Here is a 13,961-nt window from a genome sequence, read left to right as displayed (position 1 = left end):
AAACTTTTAATACTAGGCAGTCTGGCTTATTATTTTATATAAATCTTAAAGTATTTATTAGTTTAAGTTATTCTTATTCTTACTTTTTACTTATTTAATGCTCTATTATAGATAGTATATAGCTTTTCCTAATACATCTTAATATATTTATTTATATTTACTATTATTATATCCTTCTCTATTAATATAGTTATTAATAAATTCTTTATTAAATAATTATTACTAAAAATATTCTTTTAGTTTTATATCTTATTTATCTAGGGTGGCTTCTTATCTAGATTATTTATTATTAGTTAATACCTAGTTAAATCTTTTATTAAGGTTAATAGGTTTAAAGATATATTCTTTTTTTAGTAGTAATTTATTACTACTTATTTCCTCTGTGTTTATAATCTTATTAAGTTATTAGAGATTTATAGGGTTATTATATAGGTAAAGTCTATTAGCTTCTTATTAGCTTTATTATTTTTTAATATTATCTAAGCTTATATTATTAATTACTATGTATTTTCCTTAAGTTATTTTATTAAACTTTTTTTCTACTTCTTTAATTATCCTTTATAATTATTTAATTCTATTTATAAGGTTTTTAGTTTTATAGATTTATTAGTAATAAGGCATATTAAATTATAATTCTACTACTCTGAGGTTATTATATTATATATATATTAGGTATCCCTTTATTTTATATTTTAGGTAAGGTTTATTATTTAATATACTAGGTATTATTACTAAAAGGCAGTTATTATTTATTTTTTCTTATTTATGTATTTTATATTAATAGTTTTTATATAATACCTAAGATATCTTAGTATATTAGGGGTATATTAATATAATTTATATATTATCCTTAGTATTAAATATTGGTTTTTTATACAGAGGATTAAGCATATTATTAGTATAGTATACTTTAATATAGATCTTATTCCCTTTTTTAGTATTTTTATATTCCTTGGCTCCTTATATATAGAAATCTTTTTATATTTTATAAATCCTTATTTTAAATTTATTATATTCTAGTTAGTATTCTTTAATTTACTTATTTATAATTTATTTATCCTTATAGCAGAGGTGTTATATAGTTACTTATATTACTCCTCCTCTATGTCTTATTAATTAAGAATATTAGTATTATTTCTACTATATTTTATCTTTGCCTTTTACTTCCTTTTTTTATATTTCTTTTTTATCTTAGAGTTTAGTTCTAATAGGGATATTATTTACTGCTTTAAATATCTAATTTTATTTTTTTATATTAGGGATAATAGGGTTTTTTTATTAAATAACTCTTAAGGTTTATAGTTTTATAAGTTACTTTTCTTTTTTTATATTTCTTTATTTTTAAGCTAATTTCTAAGTTTTTTAATTTTCTAATACTTAATATTTAAGCTTATTATTATATTATTCTTTCTTAGTTTAATAATACTTTTTAATTTATTCTTAGTATTTTTTACTTTTTATATTATTAATATAATTTTCTTTTATTTTTACTTCTAGGGCTTTATTATATATTAGGAATAGGTCTTATAGTTTTTTAATAGAACTTTTAAGGTGTTTATATTTCTATTTTACTTTATTATCTTTTTAGAATATTATACTTTATATTATATTATATGTATTTTATATTTTTCTTAATATTTAAGTTTATATAGTTATTTAAGGGTCTTATTATTAAGTTAGTCTTAGTATTTACCTACCTTAGTTTAAGTCCCTAGGTCTTTATAATTCTAAGTAGTTATATATAATATATTTATATTTATTATAGTTATAGTATTTAACTTTAGATATATTTTATTATTAGTTATTATTATTACCTGGTTAAGTAGCTTTAAGTAATATAGGTCTTAATTATATTTTATATAAGGTGTTATTTTATTAATTTCCTTATTATTATCCTTAGTTTTAAGAATTACCTTAGTTATTATTATTTTACTAATTAAGGTAATATAGATTAAAGTTGCTTTTTTTTTATTAATATATGGCTTTCTCTTATTTATATTTATATTACTATTTATTAATTTTAATTATTATAATAATATATATAATTAAGTTATTTAATTTATTAGCTATATATAGCTTATCCTTAACCTCTTCTTTTAAGCTTTAGTAATAAATTTTTATAAAAGACTTATTATCTTATTAGGTTTTAGTAGTAAGCTATTAAAACTTAGCTAAGTATATAATATATAACTTATATTATTTTAATATAAGTAATTTTATAATAACTTAGTATTTTTTATTAATTATGTTAAAGTTATCTTTAAGGGCTTATTTAAAGTTATCTTAGTCTTTAAAGATATTTTAGATATTTTATTTTTAATTTTCCTTTTTTTTATTTTTAAAGAAATCTCTTATTATAAGTTTAAATTATTCTTTAGTATTTCTTTAAATTAAAGGTATAGTAAATAGTAGTTTCTTTATAGTAATATCTAATTTATTAGGGAATAGGTAAAAGTATTCTTTTATTTAGGTAAGAAATAAGGTTATATTAGCTACCTATCCTTTAAAGGGTTTTAGCTTAAGGGGCTTAAGTACTTCTCTAAGGTCTTATCCTTATAGGTTATTAGTATTATTATTAGTAAGTATATTATTTTACTACTTATTAACTTATATCTATAGGTTATAAATAATATTATATAACTATTAGATTTTAGCTATAAGTTTAGTTATACTAAGAGGTACTTTTATATAAAGAGGTGCTAGTTTAGTATTAGTATTATTAGATATTTTAATAATATAATATTACTTAGTAATTTTTAATATAATATATTTTAAATAAGAGCTATTAATATATAATAAATATAGTTTTAAATAGGGAAACTAGTTTATATTAGGTTTATATTTATAGATAGTATAAGGTGTTAATACTAAGTAGGTTAATTATTATATCTCTTAATAGTTAATAATATAATTTAGGCTTATAAAGGTAAAGAAGTCTTATTAATAGCTAGTAAGCTAAGTTTTATAAAATACTAATAAATATAATTTATATATTAAAGGTAATTTATAAGGATTACTAAGGTAATTAAATTATAATAATTTTAAATTATAGTAATTCTTAGAGTATTATAATCTTACTTATAAGGTAATTTAGTTTTAATTAATTTATAATTATTAAGGGGCTAATGCCTTATATAAGTTTTTATAAGGTATATATAATATAACTACTAGGGTTATAATATTAAAAACCTAATTAAATTAAGAATATATTAAAAGAATTTTATATATATATTAATATATTTAATTTTAATAAGATAATTATTATTTTTAATTATAAACCTAATATAATTAATAAGTATATAACTTAGATAAGTATAAAACTTATTTTTTTTAACTTTTTTAAATTATAACTTAAAAGCTTAAGTTATAATTTAAAAAGGCTAGTTTTTACTTATTAAATTCCTTCTTAAATAACTTAAGAATTACCTAATAAGTTCTTATATTATAACTGCCCTTATTATATATATTATAATACTAATTACCTTATTATTTTAACCTTTATTAATTATTATTTTTTAATAATTTAGTTATTACTTATATATTAATATCTATTTAATAAATTACTTATAATACTTCTTATATAATTATAATCCTTTCTTTTTATAATTTAATCTTTTTTACCTTTTAATATTAACTTAGTATCTTTTTTATATCTTAAAGATTATAAAGCTTAGCCTTTAATAAGATAACCTTATATATAATTATCTTTATTATTTTAATAATTAACTTTAAAGCTTTAATAATAAACTCTAGGGAGTTATTATAATACCTTTTAATTTACCTTTTAAGATATTTAAATTAAGATTAGGCTTTAATTATTATCTTTAAAGTCTTTAAAGCCTATAATATTAATAATTAAATAGCCTCCTTAAGAGGTATTAAAATCTATAGCTATATATTAAGCTTTAAGATTATAATTTTTAAATTAAAAGAAATAAGCCTAGCTTTTTTAAAACCCCCTTAAATATTACTTTTTATAAAACTAGCTTTAAATATAATATAAAAGGCAAAAAAGAGTTAAATCTTAGAAATATAAATAATAAAGTATTTAATTAAATATTTTATTTCTTAATTATAAGCCTATTTTAATAGCCTAAAGTACCTAATATTAAGAGGCTAAAGTAAATAAGATATATAAGTAAATATATAAAATATAATAATTTTATTTTTTTTATAATATTTCTTAAAATTAGCTAAGTAATAGCTTTTATAATTATTAAGAATTAGGAGATTATAATAATTAATTAATTAGTTTTTTATAAACTAATTAAAGTACTTTAGCTACTTAAGACTTAGCTTATTGTTTATTTATTTATTTTAACTTATTATAATAACCTAATTACTTAAGAAGTTATATTTTTAATATTAATTTATAAGATAATATTAGCCTATATTAATAATAAATAATATAATTAATTAAACTTTTATATTAATTACTTAAATTATAGTAATTTATTCTTAGTTTCTAGGCTATATTAATTTTAGCCTTTTTTATATTTTTAATCCTATAATAGCTATTTTAATTATAATAAGGCCTATTATAAAGTTAATCTTATTAAAGTTTTAAATATTATCTAATTAGATAATATATATAATAAGTAAGTAATATAAATAAATAAGTAGTATAAAAGTCCCTTATTTTATATTAATACTATCTAATTAATTAATTCTTAATTAAATAATATATTATAATTTACTATTAAGGCTTATATAAATCTTATACTTTAGGCCTATTAGGAAGACCTAAAATTAAGTTTATAATAAGTTATATTTCTATAATATAGTTAATAAGTATATATTATAAATAAGTATATATTATACCTTCCTTAACCTTTTTAACCTATAGCTTAAAAGCTTAAGCTATAGTTTAAAAAGGCTGGCTTTTACTTATTAAATTCCTTCTTAAATAACTTAAGAACTACCTAATAAGTTCTTATATTATACCTGCCCTTATTATATATACTATAGCATTAACTACCTAGTTACTTTAACCTTTCTTAACTACTACTTCTTAATAATTTAATTACTACTTATATATTAATATCTATCTAATTAATTACTTATAATATTTCTTATATAATTATAATTCCTCCTTTTTATAATTTAGTCCTTTTTACCTTATAATATTAACTTAGTATCTTATTTATATCTTAAAGATTATAAAGCTTAGCCCTTAATAAGATAACCTTATATATAACTACCTTTATTACCTTAGTAGCTAACTTAAAAGCTTTAATAATAAACTTTAGGGAGCTATTATAATACCTTCTGATTTGCCTTTTAAGGTATTTAAACTAAGATTAGGCCTTAATTACTATTTTTAGGGTCTTTAAAGCCTATAGTATTAATAGTTAAGTAGCCTCCCTAGGAGGCATTAAGGTCTATAGTTATATATTAAGCTTTAAGATTATAATTTCTAAGTTAAAAGAAGTAAGCCTAGCTCCTTTAAAACCCCCCTAGATATTACTTTTTATAAAGTTACCTTTAAATATAATATAAAAGGCAGAAAAAAACTTAGTCTTAGAAATATAAGTTATAAAGTATTTAATTAGATGCTTTATTTCTTAACTATAAGCTTATTTTAGTAGCCTAAAGCACCTAATATTAAGAGGCTAAAGTAAATAAGATATATAAGTAGGTATATAAAATATAATAATCTTATTCTTCTTATAATATCTCTTAAAATTAGCTAAGTAATAGCTTTTATAATTATTAAAGATTAGGAGATAATAGGGATTAGTTAATTAATTAATTATAAACTAATTAAAGTGCTTTAACTACTTAAGACTAAGCTTATTATTTATTTACCTATTTTAGCTTATTATAATAACTTAATTGCCTAAGAGGTTATATTCTTAGTATTAATTTATAAGGTAATATTAGCCTATACCTATAATAAATAATATAATTAATTAACCTTTTATATTAATTGCCTAGATTATAATAATTTATTCCTGGTTTTTAAATTATATTAATTTTAGCCTTTCTTATATTTTTAAACTTATAATAGCTATTCTGGCTATAATAAGGCCTATTATAAAGCTAGTCTTATTAAAGTTCTAGATATTATCTAATTAGATATTATACTTTATAATTATATTTTATATAAGCCTAAATTAATTATAAATAATAATTAGATATTTATATTTAGCTCTCTAATAATTATATTTATAAAATAAATATATTTTTAGCTTTAGTTATTACCTTATAAAGTTATAAGCCTAGTACTTATTAATAGGTTATATATTATAGTTAATAAGCAGAGAAGTAGTTATTTCTTTTATAAAATATAATTATAAGGGAAATCTTTAGGAATCTAAGTTAAGGATAAATTAAATTATTATTTATTTCTTTAAATTAAATAATTTTTATAACTTTAGGATCTAATTATATTATAATTAAATACTATTATAGTAGTAATATAATATATACTTAGAGATCTTATAGTCTTTTATAATATATTAGATATTAAGTTTTAGATTATTTTAAAGGGCCTAAAGTATAAGAAGGGTTTTAGTTTTATCTAAAGGTTATATTATTTTTAATTATTAAGAATTATCTAATTAAATAAAAAGTTAAATATAAGAGGGAAAAATATAATATATACTTATCTAATAATATATACTTATTAATTATATTATAATATTAACTTTTATAACCTTTATTACTAATCTTAGGGTATACTAGCTTATACTAATTATATCCCTGATAACTATTATTTGCGTCGACAGCCTGACAACTATTGTTTGCGTCGACAGCCTACTGTACCAAGGACTGCTTGTAATTTACTAAATTATACACTTTCTGTCCATGCGCGAGCTCCCTGTCATTATTACTTTCATGAAATTTACATCCTTTTTATCCGCGCACGCTGGTTAGTTTTCGAACACCACTACCGCTTCTGCCCCCTGTCAGGGGTTCAATGGCCGGAAGTCAACAAAGCAAGGTAGTCTTTCTTTTTCAAGTCTTCATGTCCACTTCGAGCACGTCGAGCTTACCGCTTCTGTTATTTAACTCATCGTGGTGCTACAAAACGCGGCCATAGAAGTCTTAACAAATCTTCAACTTTTTATTAACTACGATACACATACAGTTATCTGCTATAGAGAAGAGTGCTAATCTGCCCTCTCGATTACCGGCTCCCACGTTATAACCTATCTTCGCGAAAAGCATTATATTCCAGAAGATGCAAGAAAAGGACTTACAAAGATCTTAAGATCTATCCCAGGTCTGCTCAGCCCCAACCTCATTCAGCCTCGGAAAGACGGAATCATTAAGCATCCACACTTACGCACTCACGATGGTTTCCACTGCGACAGGGGGTGTAACTTCCGTACTGCCAGCTTTCAGCTAATTAAACGACATTTCTCCGACCAACAAATGCAAGGAAAATGTCTACATTTTGGTGAAACGCGATCCTTCAAAGATCTTGATTCTCTTTTCCACTATGTTTACCTACAAACATGGGCAAGTGGCCCAGGTCGACAATACTGGATCGTTAAGCGTAATGGGAGCCAGCAGCGACCCATTGGGGGCGAGGAAGTTCAAAATCATCTCAGATTAGTGCGCGAACGTGAACCACAACACAAGCAACCTGGACTACCGCTCAACCACCCTCCTCCTCAAGTATTCTTGCGAAAAACGTGGCGCGTTTCGTCTTTTGGACCAATCAGAGCCTTTAGATTTCTACCCCCATTTTTGGACTTAAAACGGGGCGCGTTTTTGTCTATCGACGTTTAGCTGCAACTCACAACGCCTCGCGTTTTCTGTCCCAATGTCCCGTGCCATCCCTATAGAAACGAATTGGGCTCTGGCTCATCTGCATTCTCCTTTCCAGCTAGTGATTCTGTGTCAACTGGTTAAAAACGATACTAGACCACGAGTATCCTACTTACAAAAGGCTTTACAGCCAACTCTCGTTAGAAAAACTTGTCGAGCTTGATTGCATTGGCCTAGTCCTATATACCAAATTCAACTCTACTAGAATTGATTTATTTTGCTTCACATTACAAGGGGTGGACTTGATTTTTGACTAGGAGTAGAATTAAATTTGCTAAAGTCACGAGCGGCAGGGTAGGCTTGACTTTTGCATTTATGACTTGGCCTCGATTCCACGTTAAGATCTGGCTATACACAGAATGGATTACGTATAGCTTCTGCTCAAATTTAGAGGTTCTAAGGAACTCCTTGCAGGCAATTCTGTACTGGAGATCATTGATGAGGTTTAGATGACCGGAAAATAGGGCTGCATAGTATGAAGTCTGGGGTCAAAGTTATTCTAAAAGAGTATTCTGGCTGAGGCTAAATAAAGATATTTCTGCGAGATTCAGTTAGCTCCGGCTTGATATGATTCCAGTCTTCATATCCCCAGATATCAGCTGTACAAATAGGGGCAGGGTTGGCAGGATCGTAAATGTCTTGGTCAAATTCGAGCGTCGACTAGAAAATGACAAATAAAATCTGCTGAAAATCAGCCATAACGGACAAGCATATAAAAAGTAGATAGAACTATAGTCCAAGGCGTAATTAAATAACTAGCAATACCAAATCCATTTTAATCTTGATTCGCGCCTTCTATCTTACTTTCTCTCCTATATTCTATCATCAATATCTTACAACTAGCAGAGCTTCTTGCCCAATGTCTAACAAGCAAGTCTCACATTCACTAATCGAGCCTAGAAAACCTGGTGCAGGGTAAATAAAGCTGATCTCGAATCAGGCAGCAATGATACCTACGTCGCTGGTGCCTTAGCTCAAATGCTTCAGATGATAGACAATAGAACATATCTTAAGCATTTGTTATTGACCTTACTTATAGGTCCCTTTAAACTTTAATTTCCTAATACAATGAATAACAACTCTAATATCTCTCTATACAACATTGTCACAAACTATGGCAAGTCAATTACATCGCTTCTCCTTAATATTAGTTAAAATAAACAGCCCCAGCGGAAATATTTATTATTTATCTAAGAATTAGAGTGTCTTAGACTTGAGAACTCTAGTGACGGACCTATGCTAATATGCCGCAAGATTAATGCCTTTGAGGAATAAGACTATGTCGCTCTGTCTTGCACCTGGGGCAACTCTGAACAGGAAAGCCCAGTGAAGGGAAAATATAAGTTTCAAACTAGAGGATATAAGCCCTAATTGTTCCCATCGCTGGTTCGGGACAGCGTTTTTAACCATGTATTTTCTTTTATGCGGGCAAAGGGTCTTAGCATGCTTTAGATCGATAGGCATTGCGTTAAGCAGAAGACCTATAAAACAAATATTATATGTGCCCTAGTGCTACAGTCTAAAATCAACTCTAGTAGAGTTGATTTTATTGACCCACTTTAAACCTAGTAGGGTTGGTTATTGCAAGGGTGTAGAGTTGATTTAATATTGTTCTATATACGGGAATAATAGTACTGATTAGAACAGGGGTTTATCCCAGAACACGACACGTCCTTTCGCATAAAGTGCTATAGGGGGGTATATCATACTACTTACTAACTGGTCTCATTAGTGATCAAAGCACCATCGTGATTCAGATTTTACTACCAGTCACCAAGTCACTATGACAATCACTATGACAGCTCAAACGTGCATTCTGAGCCGTGCATTCTGAGCCATGCAGTGCAATTTATCCCTACGTTCTTTTCTTTGCACACTGCTTTCTCGTGTGCCAGGTTTGTAGGTTGGCCTCCATAGCCGATGAGGTTGGTTATAGGGTAGGCGTGGTGGCGGTAGTGAACAAGGGGCAGATGCGGGCCCAGGAGGTAACTTAGAGTCCTACCCTCTACTTGGTCCTAGTAGTCAATAACAATAGGAACTCTAGTAGAGTTCCTTTAATTGCTCCACCCTCCAAGGGGTAGGGTTACTTTAAGCGACAGGGGTAGAGTTCTTTTTCATCCCAACCAATCATAAACTTATAGGCGTATTAGGTAAGAAGCGCGATAACGCGAAACAGGTGAACCCAAGTCAAGTATGCACAACAGAACTAGGTCTGAATCCAATGGGAAACCCATGCAAAATAAATCCACGCCAATGAAAATAGTGATCTGAATCCATTACCCCTCCACGGATTCAAGTCAACATCACAAAAATTAAAGGAAAATGTGTTGAGACAATCAGTCCCAAGCTACCACTCAACGTTGAGCATCTGTATCTTTATCCTATATCTTCTCTAAGAGGAGAGCAGCATATGAAGGCGATTCATGTTGTCCAAGGTACGAGCCTCGTTCTATGATCTTGGACGATAAGATATCCTAAAAGTGTTAATTGGCTCTCTGATCCGCCTACCTATCATTCGTCCATAACTGGCATACTATCAATGAATCACCCTGATTGACAGTACCACACCTAGCATATATGTTCTGCCTAGTCTTTTAGTCTCAATAGCACAAAGCACTACCTTACGAGCCAAAGAATATATAGCTGTGCTGGTACGATCCCAATGTCTAGCCCCATCACTATTAGGCATAGTCGTATATAATCCAGAGATAGTGTTCAGTCAGCCGAATATTATGCACCTCGTCTCTTGGCCTTAGCTCTCCAATCTTCGCAATATTACATGAGATGCCATAACTGCAACGTTAAGTGAAATTGAGGAAAACTTGGCTTGGAATGCTAATTCGGGCCCTAAAGAATAGATCGTAGTTTATTTGGCCGAAAAGTGTGCTGGTGGCTTTGAACCCTAAGTCGAATTTGCCTACTGGATTGAATCTAGAGCTGGAATTATAATGTAGAAAGAGTTTCAACTAATAGAGGCTAGTCGACACTGGATATGTAAGGTTTATTTAATTACTGATTGGATAAATAGATTTATTCTGCTTGATGGAATACACCTCGTGGAACTTGTAAGATCTTGCCTGGTCCTTGAAACACGAAAGGTTTGTAATTTGGTAAATTACAAGCGGTTTCTGGTACAGTAAGGTTTGCAAACTCAGCTAAACACAATAGTATATATCCAATAACTAGTCTTAACACCTGTGTGAAGCCTTGCTACAATTAGAACTAATACCACCAAAGCAAATACAGTATAAGCAAAGCCCAATGCTCTCATAAAAGGTATCCAAACGCCAGCTACGCTCTTTCCTGTATTGTGGCACGTCATGCTTGTAAGCGTAGGTACATTTAGTACTTAATTCCTCAGGGATTGGGTCAGGCATTCTCTCTGCTGACTCTAGTACCTTGGAGATTGAGGTATGGGATAGGCTTTTTGGCCAGAGATCCTTTCTTTCTAACAGTTTGATATATGCATATGCATGTATGCTTGTCCATCCGCGTTTGTGAATACACAGTCCAGTCGAATCATTCACTTCTTCTAGGAGGATTTCTGCTATTTCTAGCCTTGTAAACCCTCTCTGCTCTTCCAGTAGACCTGTTCATTTACCCGTCAGTTATATATCCAAAGCGTTATTAGGCTACTTACATAAGACCTTTAACGTCATAACAGATTTAATTTTTTCCAAGGAAAGAGCAAGATAAGGACCATCATAGTCAAGTATTAACGCTCTTGTAATCTCCTTGAATGCTTGCGTATGCCCGAAGAGGTATGCCGCGGCAGTGAGAAGCATTAGATTGCCAGCATTGCCTTTAGTGTGCCGAAGCCAACTTTTACTTGCAAATCTTAAGGTATTAACGCAATTATACTTATCTGCGGCGATGGTAACTGCGAGAATATTATTTGCACCGAGGGTTTAAGATACTTTACTATTCTGATGGTAAATAATAGAACAGATAATTTTCAGTGCAGAAGCGTTATCTTTAGGCAGTACTATCTCGGCAGGTCTATTATAATCGCGCAGATTATTACCTTCCTTCAAGTCTGGCCTAAGTAAGACAGAGAAGGTTTTCGAGGCTGCTATTAATAATATAGAATGGACATGGAGTTTTGTCTCTTCCAGCCCAACTAGTAGAATAAGGTCGCCATCTGGAGCAATACCGACAACTATGTTTGCCTGGGCGTCTTTTGGGTCTTCTATGACTGTTTCTGATAGACTTCTGCTGTTATAAGAGTGCGTTATTGACAAGTCAGACTATGTCGTTTCTCGTAGGTATTTAGCATTCTAAGGCCTTATGCCACATAAGTAATATATAAAGAACTATAAGTAATTAGTTAATTAAACGACTCTAACGATAGTAGTCGATTTCTGCTGGATTTTAGGTATCCGAATAATTCAATTATAAATCAGAGTCTATAACAGATGCATCTTCTGATTAGTAATCTGGATCGGTGACGTTTTCCTGATCGTCTTATATCAGATATTGCAATGCCCTGTCTGCCTGTCTCCTATCCGATTTATTGTGAAACTCATTATGGTATATAAATTTGGAAACCAGTGTATTACGTAGCTAGGAGAGGATAGGGTAAGTAGTAACCTGCACCGCTTTGGCCGGCCTCCTGCTCCGGTCGGCCTCCCGCTTTAATAGTATCAGGACAAGCCACCTAATCACGCCTATAAGTCTACTATACTAATACTGAACAAAGATGCATTATATAATCTATTTTATATTAAGCCTAGCGTATTTATTAATAAATATAAGCCAAAAGGGACCTATTAAGTAAGCTTTAATATCTATGCATATTTTCTTATTAGTTATACTATTACATAAATTAGAATATCAAAGTAATAATCCACCTAAGTTAATATTATACTTCCTTTATATTAAGAGAGTAGATATCTATATTATAGCTATACTATTAGTAGCTAATCTGGCCTACTATATAAAAGGTTATATTATAGGCCAGGGTGCTAATTAGCATATACTATTATAGTAACCGCAGAAGTAAGAAAATAACCATTAGGGTAATGGTTATATTATAAAGGGTTACTATTAATTAAACAGCTTGCTATATTAGATGGATATACTTATATTATATAATATCTCACTACTGCATAGGATAATATTATCTATTATTAGAGAAAGGCAGGACATAGTATGGCATTAACTCGGCAAACCTATAGCAGCTATCCACTCTCTTCCAATTTAGCCCTACAGGAAAGACTAATATCTAATAGTGACATATTTTATACAGGTGTGATCTGCTGTTGTGTTCTTTTTACCTTTCTCCTTTTCTTCTTCCCTTCCCCTGCTTCTACTTCTTCTACTTCTTATTATATTTAGCCTTTTATTTCTTTTTTCTATTCTTCTCAGCTAAGCAAGGGAAAGATAATATTAGGACCCTTTACTTCCTTAATCAGGAAACCCCGCCGGCCTAACCTACTAATTAGCATTTCAGCCTCTATCCTAAGTTTCCCTTAAATTCATATATACTTTCATAGATATGCCTTAACCATAATCTCCGCTATCGTCCCCTGCAACGCGAGGTACAACGCCCCACTACGATGGCCGCAACCTAAGCGCATATATCTGCAAATATGTTTTCCCTGAAACACTTTGCAAAAGGGGTAGGATATTTTTAAATATAAAGCAGGTTATTCTTTATTAGGCTTATGATTATACTTGATTATGTAGCTATCTACTAGTCCATATCCCGCCTGCCTAGAGCAATATACCACTTTTCGAAGATAGTTGCAGGTATACCAGGCTTTAAAATCGATTATATAGATCGATTCCAAGCCCTAATCGATCGATTTATATTAATCGTCACCCTCAATTGGTCGATATCGATCGAGCGGCCCTCTCAGTCGGTCAATATCGATCGATTAAATAGATCAGACAGAGCCTCACGTAACAGGGCAATGAAGCTGCGGAATCCTAAAAAGGAAGGTGGTGGGCGCCTGCCTCCTTAGAAAGCACTTAACAGCAGCATCTCTCCACCAGTCGCGCCTGCCAGGGATGCTTTGTGGGATATGCGACGTGTTGCAATCCACACAGAGGCAGAATCCAGGGCAGCCTACCCTGCACCTCACCGATTTATATATGGTCTGCCTAATCGATGATTAAATCGAATCGATTAATCGAATTGATTAAATTGATTAGTCAATTGATTTTAAAGCTTAAGGTAT

The 13,961-nt window shown here is 29.2% G+C and overlaps 1 protein-coding gene across 1 annotated transcript; it reads left to right on the top strand.

The window, feature by feature from the left end:
• Positions 1–7,380: 7,380 nt before the first annotated feature.
• On the top strand, positions 7,381–7,740 carry FOIG_12639 (uncharacterized protein; the record flags this gene model as incomplete). The annotated part of the gene is made up of 1 exon (XM_031213575.1): positions 7,381–7,740. One exon carries the CDS (start codon positions 7,381–7,383, stop codon positions 7,738–7,740), a length of 360 nt encoding a protein of 119 aa, XP_031056533.1.
• Between the last annotated feature and the right edge of the window lie 6,221 nt (positions 7,741–13,961).

Source organism: Fusarium odoratissimum, assembly GCF_000260195.1.
Source record: "Fusarium odoratissimum NRRL 54006 unplaced genomic scaffold supercont1.28, whole genome shotgun sequence".
Classification (NCBI taxonomy): Eukaryota; Fungi; Ascomycota; class Sordariomycetes; order Hypocreales; family Nectriaceae; genus Fusarium; species Fusarium odoratissimum.
This window is presented reverse-complemented; position numbering and strand designations above follow the sequence as displayed.